The sequence below is a fragment of the Zeus faber genome, assembly GCF_960531495.2.
Source record: "Zeus faber genome assembly, chromosome: 21".
Lineage (NCBI taxonomy): Eukaryota > Metazoa > Chordata > Actinopteri > Zeiformes > Zeidae > Zeus > Zeus faber.
The window spans coordinates 12,153,001-12,170,500 of record NC_137208.1 but is presented as its reverse complement, the minus strand read 5'-3'; the positions used below and the strand labels follow the sequence as shown (position 1 = coordinate 12,170,500).

At 44.5% G+C, this 17,500-nt stretch overlaps 1 protein-coding gene across 1 annotated transcript in view; it reads left to right on the top strand.

Annotated features, from left to right (window-relative positions):
• The window catches only part of LOC307246533 (ELKS/Rab6-interacting/CAST family member 1-like), a 137,792-nt gene that overhangs the window by 23,766 nt on the left and 96,526 nt on the right, over positions 1–17,500 (top strand). Inside the window, exons 6-11 of the mRNA XM_080022475.1 lie at positions 3,642–3,716; positions 4,828–4,983; positions 6,441–6,533; positions 7,798–7,965; positions 11,743–11,910; positions 16,832–16,969. Of these exons, the coding sequence (XP_079878601.1) occupies positions 3,642–3,716; positions 4,828–4,983; positions 6,441–6,533; positions 7,798–7,965; positions 11,743–11,910; positions 16,832–16,969 (798 nt within the window). The remainder of the gene's footprint in view (positions 1–3,641; positions 3,717–4,827; positions 4,984–6,440; positions 6,534–7,797; positions 7,966–11,742; positions 11,911–16,831; positions 16,970–17,500) is intronic.

The window sequence follows — 17,500 nt, the reverse complement described above, 5'->3', positions numbered from 1 at the left end:
AAGCGGCAGTGTTTTATTAAGGACCGGTGGCGGTGGGGAGCCAAAACGCCGACGTGCTTTAAATGAGTCCCGCTTGACGTCCTTTCGGCCCGGCTGGTCAGGTGACCCCGCCCACCCCCCTGCTGGGGGAGACAGAAGGAGATAGGAGGCACCCACTGTGAAGACTCTCAAGCAGTTTGTATGTGTGTGTGTGTGTGTGTGTGTGAGCGTGTGTGTGCGTGAGTGCGCGTGTGTCCTCTGTAATTCAATTTCAATGCCAAGTACAAACTTTGTGCGTTTTTTGCTCTAGTCACAGCTTACTCATTTAAAATTCTCCCCGCTGCCAACTGCCTGTTGCTCCCCCTGCCGGCTCGCACAGCCGAGCCGTTCGCTTCCACATTTTGGGTTTGCCGTTCAGCTTCTCTCTCGTTCACCCTTTTTATCGGCTGTTGGAGAATTGGGAGCTCACAGGACCTCGTTGCGAAACTCGACACCGACTCAACTCCCGTCATCGCCGAGGACCGTGCCGCCGACCTAACGCAACCGCGATTCGTCTCCGCAGGCGGGGAATTGAAGGCTCTTGTCTCGATATCGGCGCCAGGGTGCGGTCAGGTGACGGTTCCTTTTATCGGGTCACCTCAAATCATAATCCCAAAGCGACAACGTTCAGTCAGTCAGTCGGTCCAGGGACTACGAAAAGGAGAGATTCACGCCCGCTTCTTCCTCGCGCCGTGACGCGGAGGCTTGGTTAAAGAAACCGGACGCGGACGAACGGAAGGAAAAGACGAGGTGGTGACTGAACGCGCCGGTTCCTGTGAGTGTGATATGAGTACGACCGGTCGCAGTACACGTGATTTTCTTTGGGAGTTTCCTTTGGCCGCACGCTTGTGTACATTCCAGCTCATCGGACAGCACGATGTCATCCAGATGGGAATGCATCTGGATTATACTTTCTACTTTGCTCCCATTTCACTCACACACACACACGCACACACGCACACACGCACACACACACACGGTATCTTCTCTCCCAGACATTATGAAAGGGCGCCTCGGTGCAGTCTTACAGTCATTGACAATATCTCCCTCTAGTGGTTAAATGTGATTACTGAACAAGGTTATTTATTCGAAGTACCACTACGTCACCCTATTTTCTCAATAGCCATTTACTTTTAGGCTAGACCAGCATTTGTCGAGGGGTCAATCTGGACAGTTTTTGGCATGGCTGCTAAGAATCACCCGTGGTCAGATGACTGTTTAACATCAGCTTCGGTGTAAATGGAATTTATACAAGCTCTGTCCAAAAACCCTGCCCCAATTGCTTATAGTTTGAATTATTGCTTGTAGTTCCTTAAAAATTACTCAACATGTATTTAAAATTCCTTCAAGAAGACCCCAAAACCCCTCCGTGGCATTAAAGGGTCTTTAAGTTTTGATTCATCAGAGTCTATTTTCACAAACAGCTGATCTCTACAATGCGCCAGGGGCCACAGCTGTGAAGTTGAGGAATACACACACACACACACACACGTATCCACATGCCCGCTATTTCATAAGATCCATTGTTTAGAGCCAATAACTCCTACCCAATGAGAAAAAGAAACAGAGGATCATAGAGAATTAAAAGATAATCATTTCTGAGAGAAGCTTTGAATTCTTGATTCAGGCGTCAATGGGAGAGGCCTTGATTCCTTGGGGGGGTCTGTATTCCTGTCATTTAAACTCCGACAAAATCAGTTCCTGAGTTTTTTTTAATAGTGTTATGCGTTATTTTTTGGAGTGTGGATATTGTAATTACAATCATACATTCAAATATCTACACTTACAGTAGTGACTTGAACAGTCGCCTACATATAATGCCATAGTTTATTATAGTTAGTATTATAGTATAGTTAGTTTAGAAGTAGGTTAAGAAAATTATGCACAGTGCTATGGCTCACATTTTATTAACACCGCACTCCAGAATTAAGTATTTACTATAACAACATTATATTTACAATGCCTTTACAGGGATACTATCATTTTCTTAAAAAATGAAGACGCTCCTGGAATAAACCCCACCCATTTACTGCTTCTTTCTGAATCCAAATATTAACAGTTGTGCTCCCGCCGCCCTCCCCTAGTAGTAGCATGGACGTCCTATCCTTCTTTGGAAGGATAGGGTGTGTCTGTCAGCTAGCAAGTCAGCAGACATCACGCCTTTTAAGTGGTTAATTATCAGGACGGAGACACGGTTCAGCGTGCATAGGGAGACAAGTAAAGAGCTCAGCAACGGCTACATTTGAATTGATCCTCTCTCCTCACCTCTCCAGAAAGTGGCAACCGAATAAGTGGGCTTTCTCGAGGAGCAACTGTGTGTGTGTGTGTGTGTGTGTGTGTGTGGGGGGGGGGGCGTTCACAGCATTCATACCACTGCTTTTAGCCAAGGGACCCACTTTCTCTTTCATATACCGAACCCTGCGTCTGCGCGCGCGTCTGTCTGTAGCTGTGTGCTCCTTAGCTAATGGATTAGTCTTCTTTTATTAGCCAGTCAGCTAAGTGTGTGTGCACCAAAGAAAAGCAGTGATGCATGCACACCCTTCTTTTTTTTTTTGACCACTATCGGAACATCTTCGCCTCTGCCCCCCTCTCTCTCTCCCGCTCTCCTTCTCCTCTTCATTTGGTCCCTCTGAGGAAAAGCTATTACTGCTCCAACACGGACAGAGTAGCTCTGTAAAATTTACAGAATTTCCGGATCCGATGTCGATTTTTATTTAATTTTTATCCTGTCTGAGGAACCTTTTGTTTGTGGGATCGAGGTGGATGAATTGGACATTGATTTGCGGAAAGGACAGTGCGGGACAGTGCGGACAAACAGAGTATCAAGCCTTGAGGGCAACAGGCAGAATATTGTCAGAAAAAACAATACAATTCTATAGCGATTGAAAATAGAGGCTACAGAGGACACTCTTTCAAGAAAAAAATTTGGATTTTAATTCCGTTTCAACTTCAGGTTAGATAACTATCAAGCCAGTTTTGATCGCAAGCATTTTGGAACTGGGAGCAAATTACTTCCATTACCCTCATTTCTTAAGCCTGGATCCTTCTCTGGACGTCTCAGGCTCGGGCAGCATTAGCATTCCTGGACAGTTATGATGTGGGACGGACGTCTGGACCCGAAGATGCTCAAAGCTACCGCCTCAATCAGGAAGCACCTTCTTCCTCCCGCTCCCTCCTTCCCTGTGCCCCCACCCTTCCACGTGTCTCCCCCCTTCCAGCCTTCCCATCCTGTCCCTGTCCCTCCGTCGCGCCACCACTCCCTGCGCCACTCGCCCTCCTTCCCGATCCCCTCTCCTCCCCTCCGCCACCAACCCTCCTCTCCCTCCGTCCATCCCTGTGTGCTTGCCTCCTCTCCCCCTCTCCGCCCTTCATTTATTATCCCCGCCGCCGTCCGTCAGTCGCTCCATCCGTCCATCCACCCGTCTCCCTCCTTTCCTGTCCCGACCCTGCGGCCCTCCCCCTGTGTCCAGCCCTCTCGCTATCCCCCTCCATCGGCCCCGGTCCCGGTCCCGGTCCCCTCCTCCCCTCGCCTCTCCCACCAGCAACATTGCCACCACCACCCCGCCTCCCTCCCCCTCCCTCCGTTTCCCGCTGACCACGGTCGCGGTGTGTGTTTGCCACAGGACCTGCACCGGCGGTACGAGGCGGCGCCAGAGTCGGCCAAGACCAAGGCTCTGCAGACGGTCATCGAGATGAAGGTAAACCAGTGTGGGGGTTTCGCTTGGGAGGCCGGGTGGATCCCTGTTTCCCTGTCACTGGCATACAGGGGGAAAAGTCTTAACTTGACTGGGAATGAGAGCGCGTGTACTAAAGTAGAAACAGCCTGACCATTAAATGCCTGTGAGGAGGGTTGAAGCCAGCGTTCATTGGCACTGGCTGCTCCGCCAGAGATATTTCACAGCAAAATGATGAACAATGGGATTGACCTAATTGCATGCCAGGGGGCCCTTTAGAGAGAAATACTCCCGGTAACTGTGTGCGAAGTCCGCATCGGTGGAGACGCACGAGCGCAGCCGGCGCGTCTCCCTCTCCTCCGGCGTTTCACTGTGCGTACAAGGAGGAGTGCGCCTTTGACAAGGATTTCCAGTCATTCCACAGATGTGGTGACGAAAGTGGGAAATAAACCCGACCATCACAGACGGAGTGTCCTCTGGTGCCGAGGTTCCCAACCACCGGCTCGTGGACCCTGCCGGCCGCGGGGCATTGGCCACCGGGCCGCGAGAATGCGAGCGCGACTTTCTCAGGAAGCGATCTGCGATCCGCTCTGCAGCGGAGCAGCAGCAGGAAACGGAGCAAAATAAATACATCCAGAGTTTAAACCAGATTCTCACAAATATTTTGAATCAATATTCAAAGTAACCAGCTTCTTCTTAGATAGAACGTCAATACCTGAAGTTACAGACTTTCATTCGTGATATTATATCCGATGATGTTAAAGTCGTAATTGTGAAATGTTTTACTTTTATCCCTTGAGTGCATTATTACGATTTTTAACAATTACATTTTACAATTTAACAATGAACAATTAAGTTAGAGGAGAGAAGCAACCGCCCTGAGGGCCACGGCTCTAACAACCCTTGTGTAATGATCATTCACAATTATAAGATGGTTGGAAATTCCATCTTCTATGTGATCCTGCTATAAAGGACATGCAAAATACACTTGGATTACTTTGTTTTCCATATTTAGTATACAGTATACCTGTGTCCGCTTGTATTGCAATATTTTATTGCATCCCTATATCTAGATAAAGGTATAAATGAGCTAATGCTGGAATTGAGCTTCACCATGAGTGCGTGGGTCCTGTAGGACTCTAAGATCAGCTCCTTGGAGCGCGGCCTGCGGGAGCTGGAGGAGGAGGTGAACATGCTGAAATCCAACGGTGCCCTCAGCAGTGAGGAGAGGGAGGAGGAGATCAAACAGATGGAGGTCTACAGATCCCACTCCAAGTTCATGAAGAACAAGGTGGGAGGGAAACGCACATATCCTAACATACGTCATTTCTCTTATTTTTGGGTTTGTGAACATCTAGGATTATATCATAATGCTGCGACTACAATCATTTTTCGAAACTGTTTCAGGTCAAGCAAAACCTGGTGAACAAATGCTGCACGACAGGGGTGAAGCAGCAGTGTTTAAATTTGTTGCTTATTAAAAAACTGAGCAATAACGAACAATAAACAATGTGATTCAGGGCCAAACTCTTTCACAGTTTTCTATATATATATCTATCTATATATGGCTGTCAGGTCAGGGTCAGATGATTTTGCAGTTTTTTAGTCAGACAGACAACAATATTCAGAAGAACAAATATAGCCTGGTTTTCTGCTGTTATTGTGTTGTTGTTGAACTGGGATATACCGGAGTTTCCTCTTGGGGATCAATACAAGTGTTATTTATTTCTAGGTCAAGCCAGGCAGTGAGTCACTTACCAGTTCAGAGTGCTGCAATCCTTTCACCATGTGGTTAGACGTCCATAGCTGTAACTAAACATTGATTGAAGTTGTCACTTAACAAAAGTTTTGTTAATCTATCCTATATATTTCATGATCTTTTTTTTCCGAGTAATATTAGTATTCAATGCAGGTATCCCAATAATCAGCATTTAAATTAAATTAAGCTAAATTTGCTAAATCATATATATATATATATATATATATATATATATATATATATATATATATATATATATATATATATATATATACACACACAGTATACAGTATATATATATATATATTAGAGCTGGGTCTAATCCAATATCGGTATCGGGTACTGATACCGATATTGGTTTAGACTGACATCGCCAATCCACATGCTGATCCAAATTCCATTCCATAGCTTGCACTGGAACATGAAGCCGCCATTTTATTTTGCTAATTGAAGGGTCTGTGTCCTCGAGAATTCAACTCTGCAAATACAATAATCAACCTGTAAAGCGCAATGCACGATTAGGAACTGGCAGTTGGAATTGGGCAAATCGTCACTGCACAGCAGCCATTCAGCTGTTTTGTAGGGTTGCAGAAACGAAAGTGATGAACAATAAAGTTCAACATACCGTAAGTTCATCCAGTAAACCAGTAAACTAATTACATCCAAAGTTTTTATTTGCTATGTTTGGAAAAGATCGCTCTGATCCGAGCTGCGTACCTGTGCTTAAAGACCCCCCATACTAAATTTGAGCATTAAAAGTTGTACTATATTGTATATATATTCAAAATAATAAAGCATGCATATTCGCAATGGGATTACAGAGGAATATCTGCAGCCTTAAACAACAGCAATAAAAATAAGGAAAAAGAGCTCTAGTATCAGTGTATATATATATACATATATAAACGAGAAACTGCTGACTTTTTTTAATGTCAAAAAACACAGCCTCTGATTTGCTCTTACTTGGTCACACCCACCTCTCCGGCCAGGTTGAGCAGCTGAAGGAGGAGCTCACTGAGAGCCAATCAGAGAAGGAGACACTAAGACAACGAACCAATGAGCTGCAGCGGGAGATGTCCGCAGTAAGAGAGAGACATGTCTCCGCTCGGCTTCTTTCTGGCTTTTTGACAATCTTTACGCTTCCTTCACGTCGCTCTTTCACACAGGTTGACTGGCTGATGGCTGCAGTTTCAGTAGATCCCCAGTAGAGTCAGTAGAACCCCCCTGGAGCAGCGCTTCCCGACCTTTCCTGTCTCACGGCCCACTTGAAAGACTTTGCGTTCTTTGGGCATGTTTATTCTAACACTCAAAGGCGCATAGCAGTGGCTATCTACGTACACTGTATACATTGACCTATTTCTCTGACCATTGGCTCCGGACAAGAACAGTAGTAACAACAGAGCCGTGAGAGTAGAAATTCAAGTTTTGCTATTCCACACTACATGTTTCGCCAAATCTCTCAATGCATGAGGCTTATCTCTACTTTTGCTTTGAATGGGTTTGCGGGAGGGAGGGAAGAATCACAGGATGGATGGTAAAATGAATGGATATGATTTTCATTTATTGTTTGTTCTTTACACTGAGAATATACAGTGCATTGAGTATCTTCAGTGGACTACATCAAAACTTTTGAATTTAAAGGGAATCACACTGATTGGTGTTTCTGAGTGTTTGTGTGTCTCTAACTCTGGAACTTATTTTGAGGAAAGAGTCAAGAAAGAAGACTCGAGAGGCACTAATTGTAAAAAGAGTGAATTTCCTCAGAAGACATTCAGTAACATGGACTGAACCACACAGCTCCCAGCCTCATCAGAGCAGTAGCTCTATTCTATAATTTCTTAAAAATAAAATACATTAAAAACTCTACACTTTAAGTATTGTACCATGCCAACACTTTTTTAACCGGGAAAGAAATTAAGCAAAGTTTTTTTCTGGTTTATAAAATCAGATATAAAAGCAGAATGGACACAATGTGATGCACAACCAGTGTGTGTACGTCAATACACTGCTACACTAACCCTATCGCTTACCTGACAGCGCAAGATAAACTGCAACATTGAACTTTTTTCCCACTGGAGGTGAAGCAGGCATGTAATAATGGCCTTTTAAATACCTTTTAACACGCATCCTTCAACAGAACCCTCAAAAAGACTGGTGTTCTAATGCATTTTGATATAGTAATTAATGATCGGTTATGCAACAGTACACTCTCAAAAAAGTAGAACCGAGAAATTGCTGACTGTCTTCGTCTCTGTCTCTTTCTTGTGTGTGTGTGTGTGTGTGTGTGTGTGTGTGTGTGTGTGTGTGTGTGTGGTGTGCGTGTGTCCGTGCGCGTGCGGTGTTCAGATGGATCAGGTGAAGCAGGAGCTGAGCCGCAAAGACAGTGAGCTGTTGGCCTTCAGGACTAAACTGGACACGCTGAACAACCAGTTCTCCGACAGCAAGCAGCACGTGGACGTCCTCAAGGAGTCGCTCACCGCCAAGGAGCAGCGAGCCGCCATCCTGCAGACCGAGGCACGCCGACACTAGACGCCGTTCCCAACAAGGAGAAGCTGTCTCTGTTGTCTCCCCGTTGGCTTAGACGAGGTTTAGATTTCGTTGTGAAGTCAAAGACATAGTGAACGTTGTAACCTTAACATTGGAAGAAGCGCAGAATACTCAACGGAAATGACCTAAAAACTGAATTAGAAATGTCAACCCTTGATCTGAGCCTCACTCCGCCTACTGCACAATTAAAAAATTTTTAGGATTTATGGCTGTGGTTTCACAGCCCCCGCTCAGTCAATGCAGGGGCGGTTAGTGGGGATTGGACTGTGGCGTGATTAGGACCTATAATTATTTAATTATGAATTAATTATTTATAGTTAAGTAATATATAAAACTATAATATTTATAGGAATAGTTAATATTTATTAGTCGGCGCCATCCACTTTGTGATAAAAATGGGAAAACAAAGGTCCGTAGCTCTTTGGGTCGCTTTAGTTCTTACATTCAGGAATTCTCACACGAGACATCAGATAAATACCAACCACTTCTTAATCAAACAATGTGTGTTTATAATAACAGAATTTGATATGATGGACAAAGTTAAATACAAAAACAAGTTAAACACAACACACACTTGGGAAGTGGGATGGTATTATTCTGGATTGATTTAAGAGGGGTGCCTTTGAGGTGCACAAAGGTGCACTAACTCTAAGTTGAATGATAAAAGAAAGTAATCCCCGTGCCCACACCAACATCACTTCGCTATGCCTCACCGGGGTCCTGTGCCTGGGGAGGAATTCAGGTTCCCTGGGTTACAATGGTTCGGCTCCTTCGTGGGCGATCTCGTTTCTTGATAGTCTTGTGATTCCCGCGGCTCTCGGGTTCTTCAGGGGCTTGGCGCGTGGTGGCTTGGTGGTTCGTCATAAGGCCTAACGGCGGGTCCCTAGGGGTAGGAGACTGGCGAAACAATCGTGTTTCAGGGCGTTATGTCCTCCGAGGGGCCAGAACCATTGGGATGGCCATTGGTTGAGGGTTCTTGGGAGGCTTTCCGTCGGGTCCGCCGTGGAAGAGAGGCATTTAATACCCTATCTATGTAGGCGATTTCAAATCCTCTCTATATATTCTTCTTTGTGTTCTTACAACCCGTCTCATTCAATCCCTCAACCAGTACAGATACTCCTCACTTAAAGACCGAGTTCCGTTCCTACAACCGGGTCATTAAGCGAATTGGTCGATAAGTGAGGATCTGTGTTATTTCACGGTAAGGGTGTGTGCCGATTGCGAACGCTAGTGTAGTGAATACTGACAGACTGCGGGAACAGGACTGAGACTGAGAACGGTGATGAGATGAGATGTATATAGTGTATATAGTGAATATAGTATATATAGTGTATATAGCGAATATAGTATATATAGTATATATAGTGAATATAGTATATATAGTGTATATAGTATATAAAGGGGGATGAGATGCTTGACACTGAGAGGACGCGCACTCAGCGCGCATGCCGCGGTATTACTGACTGGTCGGAGAGATGGTCGTAAGTCTGAACGGTCGTTGAACAGGTTGATCGTTAAGTGAGGAGTACCTGTATTACATTTGTGTTAATAAAATAAGTAAAAAACGCACGTAAATAAATATTTGGAATGCAAAAGATAACATTACGCATGTAAATAAATCTTTGAAACGGCAGAAGATAAAGACATATGTACTGAATATGAATCTATGGAAGGCAAGAAGTTAAATCGTACACCAAATAAACCTTTGAAACGCAAGGGGATAAACTCATACACCAAGACAATAAGTCTTGGAATAAGCAGATAGCAGTTCTACGCTATAGGAATCCGGGTTTGGGGTCACGCCAACGGTGGCCGGCAGGGTGGCGTCCAAGCTCAGCAGATGGAAAGACTCGTTTAAACACATTTTATCCTAACTTTGTCATTATGCATCTCCCAAAGTCACGAGTGGTATCACCTAAAAGAAAGCATTGTCGTGGTTGTACATTAATTGAGACATTTATTTCAGTCCAACCTCACTTTTAGGGAAACAGAGTTCAGGTTATGTAAATCTCCCGTGCCAAATGGCCCGCAGCCATTTGTGCTGAGGTTCCCTGCTATTCACAGCAGGGGAAGGGTTCAGGAGACAAAGACCAGAGATGACTGTATCTGCTCTTTTAGTCGGCTCTGTGGGGGCAATTTGTACTCTCTCAGGGCGGAAGGATGTCTTGCCGGGTTTATTCACTTCTGCAGAAGTGAATAACTTTGGCCTTCACGTCTCAAGTTCGAGTTGGAATTGACATTCTCACTCTCAGTCTGGGTTTTATATGTCGAGTACAAGGATCAGTTTACAGGCGTTGTGTTTTCAGACAGGACATATTTGGCAGCAGAGACTCATACATGCATACACTAAGGTCGTTAGATCCTTACTGCCAGTAATACATTTTAAGTGCATTCTTGTGACAGTAATACGTTTAGGGCGTTTTTGGTAATTGGCTTGATCTTCCAAGATCATTGTCTCGCTGTGGATTTCTGGTAGAAGGAATTATTTTCCTTTCAGAGTCCAGACGGCCTCTCATTACAGGACCCTTCTTTTTCAAAGTGGACATTTTATGCTCCTTTTCACCAAGTGTAATATATGGTTTCTGAGGTCCCCAAAACATGTTTTTAAAGTATTTTGCTGAAAATACCACTCAAGATTATCCATTCGAACAATTCTAACATGCGTCTTATCCACCCTGTCTGAAAACGGGCTGTTTCGGTGGGAGGTGCCACCCTCCCGAGGCCCCTAGTTCTGTGAGCCAATGGGGTTTGAGCATGGCTTCTGGGTTTCGTTGTATTTACTCTGTAACTTTAACTTGTTTCACCTTATCAACCACCAAAATCTGTTTTTGAACAAATTTGAGGTAAGAAATAAGCAATCCAGTTGCAGAATCTTCACTCATACACAATCTACAAGGTCTAATTTAAAAGCTCATTTCAACTTTCACCGCGGTATCCGGAGCAGCGCGGAGCATGGAGCAGCGCGGCATACGGTGGGCCTTTGGGCTTTTTTTTGTTTCATTCAATTACGAAAACGTCGTAAAATAAAATAAATACATCTAGGGTTTGGAGAAGCGCAGAGCGGACCGCGCCGCAGCCTGCAGTACAGTCAACCTACTGTGGACACACAGAGAGAAAGAAACACACAGCAAATACTTACATTTCCCTCATCTGCAGTTTTGTCACAGACAGTTGATATTAATTCCTCTTTTTTTTTAAAGATTTGTGCTGGTCTCTGCAGCCTACAACAGTGCACTTCCCATGCTCAGTGCCTCGCTTCGATGCCTGTGGCTCCGATCGTGCACCAACCGTGGGTGGAGTTATAAAGATGGAGGGCGGTTCTCATTAGAATGACTCCCTTGGTGACGTGTAGGAGGGCAGCGGAGCTGTTTTCTGAAATAGACAGCTCACAAAAAACTGACTGGCTTGTCTTTTTTCACAGTTGGTGTGTTAGTAGGTCCATCAGAGACCAAAATGTTTGTGCACAAGCGCTGAAAAATTGAGTTTTGCATAATAATTTCCCTTTAAATATTATGACGTAGAGAGCTACTAAAAGCACAAATCTACCATTCAATGTCGTGGTCCAGATTATAGCACTCAAAGCCTGAAGCAGGACGCCACATCATTCATGCCATTGACACACATAATTGTGTGTGTGTGTGTGTGTGTGTGTGTGTGTGTGTGTGTGTGTGTGTGTGTGTGTGTGTGTGTGTGTGTGTGTGTGTGTGTGTGTGTGTGTGTGCGCACGCGGGGGCTCGCCTGCAGGTGGATGCCCTGCGGCTCCGCCTTGAGGAGAAGGAGTCGCTCCTGTCCAAGAAGAGCCAGCAGATCACAGAGATGACAGAGGAGAGAGGGACGCAGAGCGGCGAGATCAGCGACCTGAAAGACATGTTGGACGTCAAGGAGCGCAAAGTCAACGTGCTGCAGAAGAAGGTTGGAGGACGCACACACACACAAACACACACACACACACACGAACACACACACACACACACACACACACACACGCACACACTTTGCTTGTCTTTAAAGAAGTAACAGACTTCAGGGAAAACTATGGCAACCTGCTGTGAGAGCAAGTTGAAGTACAAACACACACACACACACACACACACACACAAAACACCGCTCACTAAACCTAGTTAGTAGTCATCAAGAATGTGGTCACGTGTAACCGAGCAGAATCATACCATATTAATCGTCATATTATTATCTTATTTTTAAATACAAAATTGTCTATCACACATCGCAATATATTCATGCTAATGTTAACGTTTCAATGTTAAAAAAAAAGGCCGTCCTGTGTCAATTCTCACATTTTACCTGTGGAACTCATGTATTTATTTATTTATTTATTTATTTATTTTTGCCTTCGCCAATGTCTCACAGCTGTGAAATAAAAATCTCACATTTTTCGATCGATTCAAATAATAAATAATGCTTAAAACTTTGAGTGCACTCCCAGTGAAATTCTGGCACTGTAGAGGGTGTTGCCTTCTGCCGTGCTCCTGACAGTTAAGACTCAATAAATTACTTTTCGTAAATACATGTTAAGTAACAGCAGTCGGCTCTTAAATGTGATCTAAATTTGTGCCAAAATAAGTTATTTGTGCCACTGAATAGCTCTGAAACTAACTAATAGCTATGAAAAAGGTGAAATATATTGGCCAATAAAGAATATAAATCAAGATCTAACGAAATGCACTAGGTTTATTTTTTGTCTAAATCCTAAATTGAACAGTGTCCTGCCTGTCCAAAACATATCCAGACATGGAGCGCCTCCCTGGAGAGGTGGTGGTGGTAAGGATGGGATGTTCCTTGCAGGTTTTCCACCATCCATCCCTCCCGTTTCAATCACTATTCGATTGTCAGCGGACGCTGCCTGCATGTCATGTCATACTTTGACCACTAGATGGGGCGATACGATTGCATGTTGGGAGCTAATTCACGACCGGCCGGAAATGAGATGGAGGATGGCTGGTGAACCTGCGGACGGACCCACAGGTTGACCCCTGATGGTCGGGTGGTGTTGTGGACGCCTTTTGAGATCTGCCATGTGGACGCCCTATTGTCGCCCATGCCGATCGTGCATCAAACATACGCTCGATGGTTTGCTCACTCATTCAGTCGCTCTCCCTCTCAAGGCAGTGTTTTGAAAAGCACTCGTTGACGAAGCTTGTGAGAGCAAAATTTGCCCTTGATTTTGATTCTTGTAGTGTGTTTCTTTATTGAACCATTCATATAGATGTGGCGACTATATGCGCTTTTTGTTCCCATGGTAATCCTTATTTGGGCTGAGGATTACAATTCTACCTCGAACACTGTATAATAATAATAAATAATGCAACAATAATGATATTAATCTTTTTTCAAGAAGTCAAAGATGTTTTACATAGCAGAACTAAAGACAAACACAACAAAGCTTTAAAATATAGTCACCACTATAGACCGTCTAGTATATGATGACTAGACTATATAGTATAATACGGTAAATTACTGTAGAATGTAGAAAATTCTCATTTGAAGTATTACTACCCCACTTCATCTTTCCATCTCTTCATCTTTCTCTTATTCTGTCCACTTGCTACGCCTCTCTTTTCTCCCTCTCCCTCTCCCGGTCTCCCTGCCTCCAGGAAGAGACACCGGCGACAAACAGAGCGAATAGCGAGTGAGGGAGGATTAAGGACGTAGCCAGAAAACCGTGCGCACACACAGGGAAGACGCGCCGGAGAAATGAAGCAGCCATAAAAAAACACCCCAAAAAACAGATAAAAAAAACCAGCCGCCCAGCCAGTCCGCTCTGGCGGAGGTCAGCATTTGAAACAGACACAGGGAGACGGGCCAGTCGAGAGGTCAGGTGGACAGACAGACAGACAGACAGACGGGCAGACAGACGGACCCGGGAGAGATGGGGGAAAAAGGGAAATGGAAGGGTGGGAGAGTGGGACTGATACAGAGTGTGTTTGAAATTGGATGCATACTAATGAGTTCCTCTTGTTCAATAAATGATGACCCCTGCCTACTTCAAATAGAATCAGTCTGAGGCGAGGGAGAGGGAGAGAGAGAGCGAGGGCGCGGGAGAGAGAGTTAGAGAGAGAAGGAGAGCGAGAGAGAGAGAGAGAGAGCGAGAGAGAGAGAGAGAGAGAGAGAGAGAGAGAGAGAGAGAGAGAGAGAGAGAGAGAGAGAGGAGATATTGAAAATTGCTTCTAAACTGATCACCACCTTTTCTCACCATTTATGTGCCATCCTAAAAATATCACATATTATATATTTAAGTAAAACTGAAGTAAAATGACCTCTCTATACTGCTCTTTTTCAACCTCTGTATATAGGAGACCAACACGCACACAGACACACATACTGTATGTATATGTACTAAATGCATACATACATACATACGTACATACATACATAAAGTACATTTCCTAAATACATGCAATACATGCCTGATATACATACCATAACATTCCTCCCCAAATTTTTGAGTCGAAACTATCTGGGGTGCTCTTGACTCAGCTACAAATAATGAGCAAAATCGGAAAAAAAAAACACGGCACAACTTTTACTTTTCCCAACATGGAATAAAAACTTGTTCATACTTACAGTACATACATGTATAGACACACACACACACACACACACACAGACACACAGACACACACACACACACACACACACACATACATACATACATACATACAATGTGTGCTGTCATTGAGTGTGTATGTTAGTGTGCGTGTGTGTGTGTGTGTGTGTGTGTGTGTGTGTGTGTGTGTGTGTGTGTGTGTGTGTGTGTGTGTGTGTGTGTACGTGCCTCTGTACACTGAGAAAAATTCAGTTGCCAGTTTGAGAAGGTGCAGACGGGATCAAAGTTTTCCTGTGTGTGTGTGTGTGTGTGTGTGTGTGTGTGTGTGTGTGTGTGTGTGTGTGCGTCGCTGTGTGCATGTGTTTGTGTGTGTGTATGTGTGTGTGTCTGTGTGTGTGTGTGTGTGTGTGTGTGCCTGTGCGTGTGTGTGCGTATGACAGGAGGAGCTGCCAATCAAGCTGTCAGGTAGACAGTTGATTAATGAGGTACTGGACATTTTACAGGAGGCCTCTGCATCAACAGACACACACACACACACACACACGCACGCACACACACACACACACACACACACACACACGTTGTGTTATGGTGAAATGTGCATGATTCCCTGTAGTGCTTAAATACGTACTATAAAGTCAAAGGTCACATACCGGGCTGGGTTTCTCCTTTGACTTTTTTCCCGTCTACACAGTTTTCCCTCACTGACACTCACTGAGGAGGTCAAGAGAGAAAGAAATGTAGAGATAGAAGGAGGAAGAGAGAACGAGGCGGAGGTGGGAGAGGGAGGGAAAGGATGGACGCCTTATGTAAGCGTCTTGTTCTCAGTGTACTGTAGGACGCCACGTCTCCCTCTGCCGCTCTCGCACTCCGTCCCTCCTTTACTTTTCTCTATTTCTGGACCGCTGTCCTTTTAATGAAGTTTGCGAAGTTGACACACTTTATCTCCGTCTGGGATCTCCCTCTTTCCCTCTCTTCTCTCTGTGACTCTCACACACACGCACGCACGCACGCGCGCACACACACACGCACGCCGCGCGCACACACACACACGCGCGCACACACACACACACACACACACACACACACACACACACACACATACACTCACACACACCCACACCCACACACTGCACATACAATAGCTTGGAGCAAGGGTGAGTTCTCTTGTTATTCCTGCTGATTCTGTGTTTTAGCAGAAAATGAATCTGCTACTAAATCGCTGTGAGAATAAATGGAGTAAAATGGCAGGAGGGAGGCAGAGAGAGGAATTGACAGGCAGAGAGAGAGAGACAGAGGGAGAGAGAGAGAGAGAGAGAGAGCGAGAGATGTTTGAATAGCACATTTAACAGCGTAAGCATTTAATAGTGTCACAGCGGTTCCAGCGTTCTTCATGATAATTGCCTCCAGACATTGTCTACATCTACGTGATTCGCAATTACGTGATTCCACGATTGTGAGATGAGTGCGATTAGGCCGCTGATTTGATAATGTGACAACTTCCTTAATAATTCCACTTGAATGAGTAATGCGGAGTAATGTTACGCCCCCCGAGAGCGCCGAGGTTCTTCTACTCGAGGTAGGTCTGGGAGGTTCTGTGCACTAAGCGATTCACCAAAGGATTATTTGAGATAGTTCCACCACTCCATACGATCTGCTATGTCTGTAGTACATTCAAAAAAAACTGTTAAAAATCCGTTCATCAAATTTGCTTTTATTTTATTTATTTATTAATTTTTTAATATTTTTACATGTGCTTTCTTATTATATCATTATGTTTCTTCTGATTCATTTTCTGTCATTTGTGTTGTGAAGCAATTTGTAACCTGTATTTTGAAAATCTTTATTATTTTTATTATTATTATTATTATTATTATTATTATTATATTACATATTATTATATTATTACATATTATGTAGGGAACTTCATTGTGAACCTCCTGGGAAATTGTGTCAGTGACTTTGCACTATGCAGTATATCATATTATGATGATTTTCGCCATGGAAGTAAGCAAAGGCCAGCTGTAGATATCCCAAAACACACCTTTTAGCCTACTGATGAGTATCTCATGAAATTGTGGCGACCAACCTATTGTACCACTTCTCGCAATCCGAGCATTTTTCTGACGAAGGCTCAGAAAAGAAGTATGTGTGAGGATGTTTGGGGATCCTCAAGTGCACGGAAGTGCACTTGTAATTTCATTGGAGTTGCACCTAATCAATGATCCTCCGTGTGGCTGTCTGTCTCCTGTCCACCTGCGCCTCCAGATCGAGAACATCACAGACCAGCTGAGGGACAAGGACAAACAGCTGAGCGGTCTGAAGGACAGAGTCAAGTCTTTGCAGACCGACACATCTAACACCGACACGGCCCTTGGAACCCTGGAGGAGGCTCTGGCTGAGAAGGTGAACGCACACACACGCACGCACATACACACACACACACACACACACACACAGATACTCAGACTGAAGCACAAATACAAGCACAGATACACATACCGTCGGGTAAGCAAACAACAAACATACACTAATACATAATACACAGATGGGAAGATTGCCAGTTCTTTGGTTCTTTGTCGAACCAAATGGGGAATGAGAACGTATTAGGAAAGATAAAAACTCCTACATCTGCGGTTTCACAGTGCGCTGCAGTGATAGTGAAACCGCATTATAACTGATAACGCATTCACACGTTATCGTGACGGGATAACGACGTGAATTATCCCATTATCCCACATCAGGTCGGATGACGCTCTGTGCTCTCTTAACGGCCTCTCACGACACCCAACATTTCGACGCCGTATTCCCATCGCCCGCAACTGCCACGTCCAGGAGGCAGCAAGTAACGGTGTTGAGCTGCCTTAACTGTGCGTTACTGTTCAGAAGCACATTTTCTGCTGAGACGCCGCTCCAAAGTTGGCTGAACTAATCGGG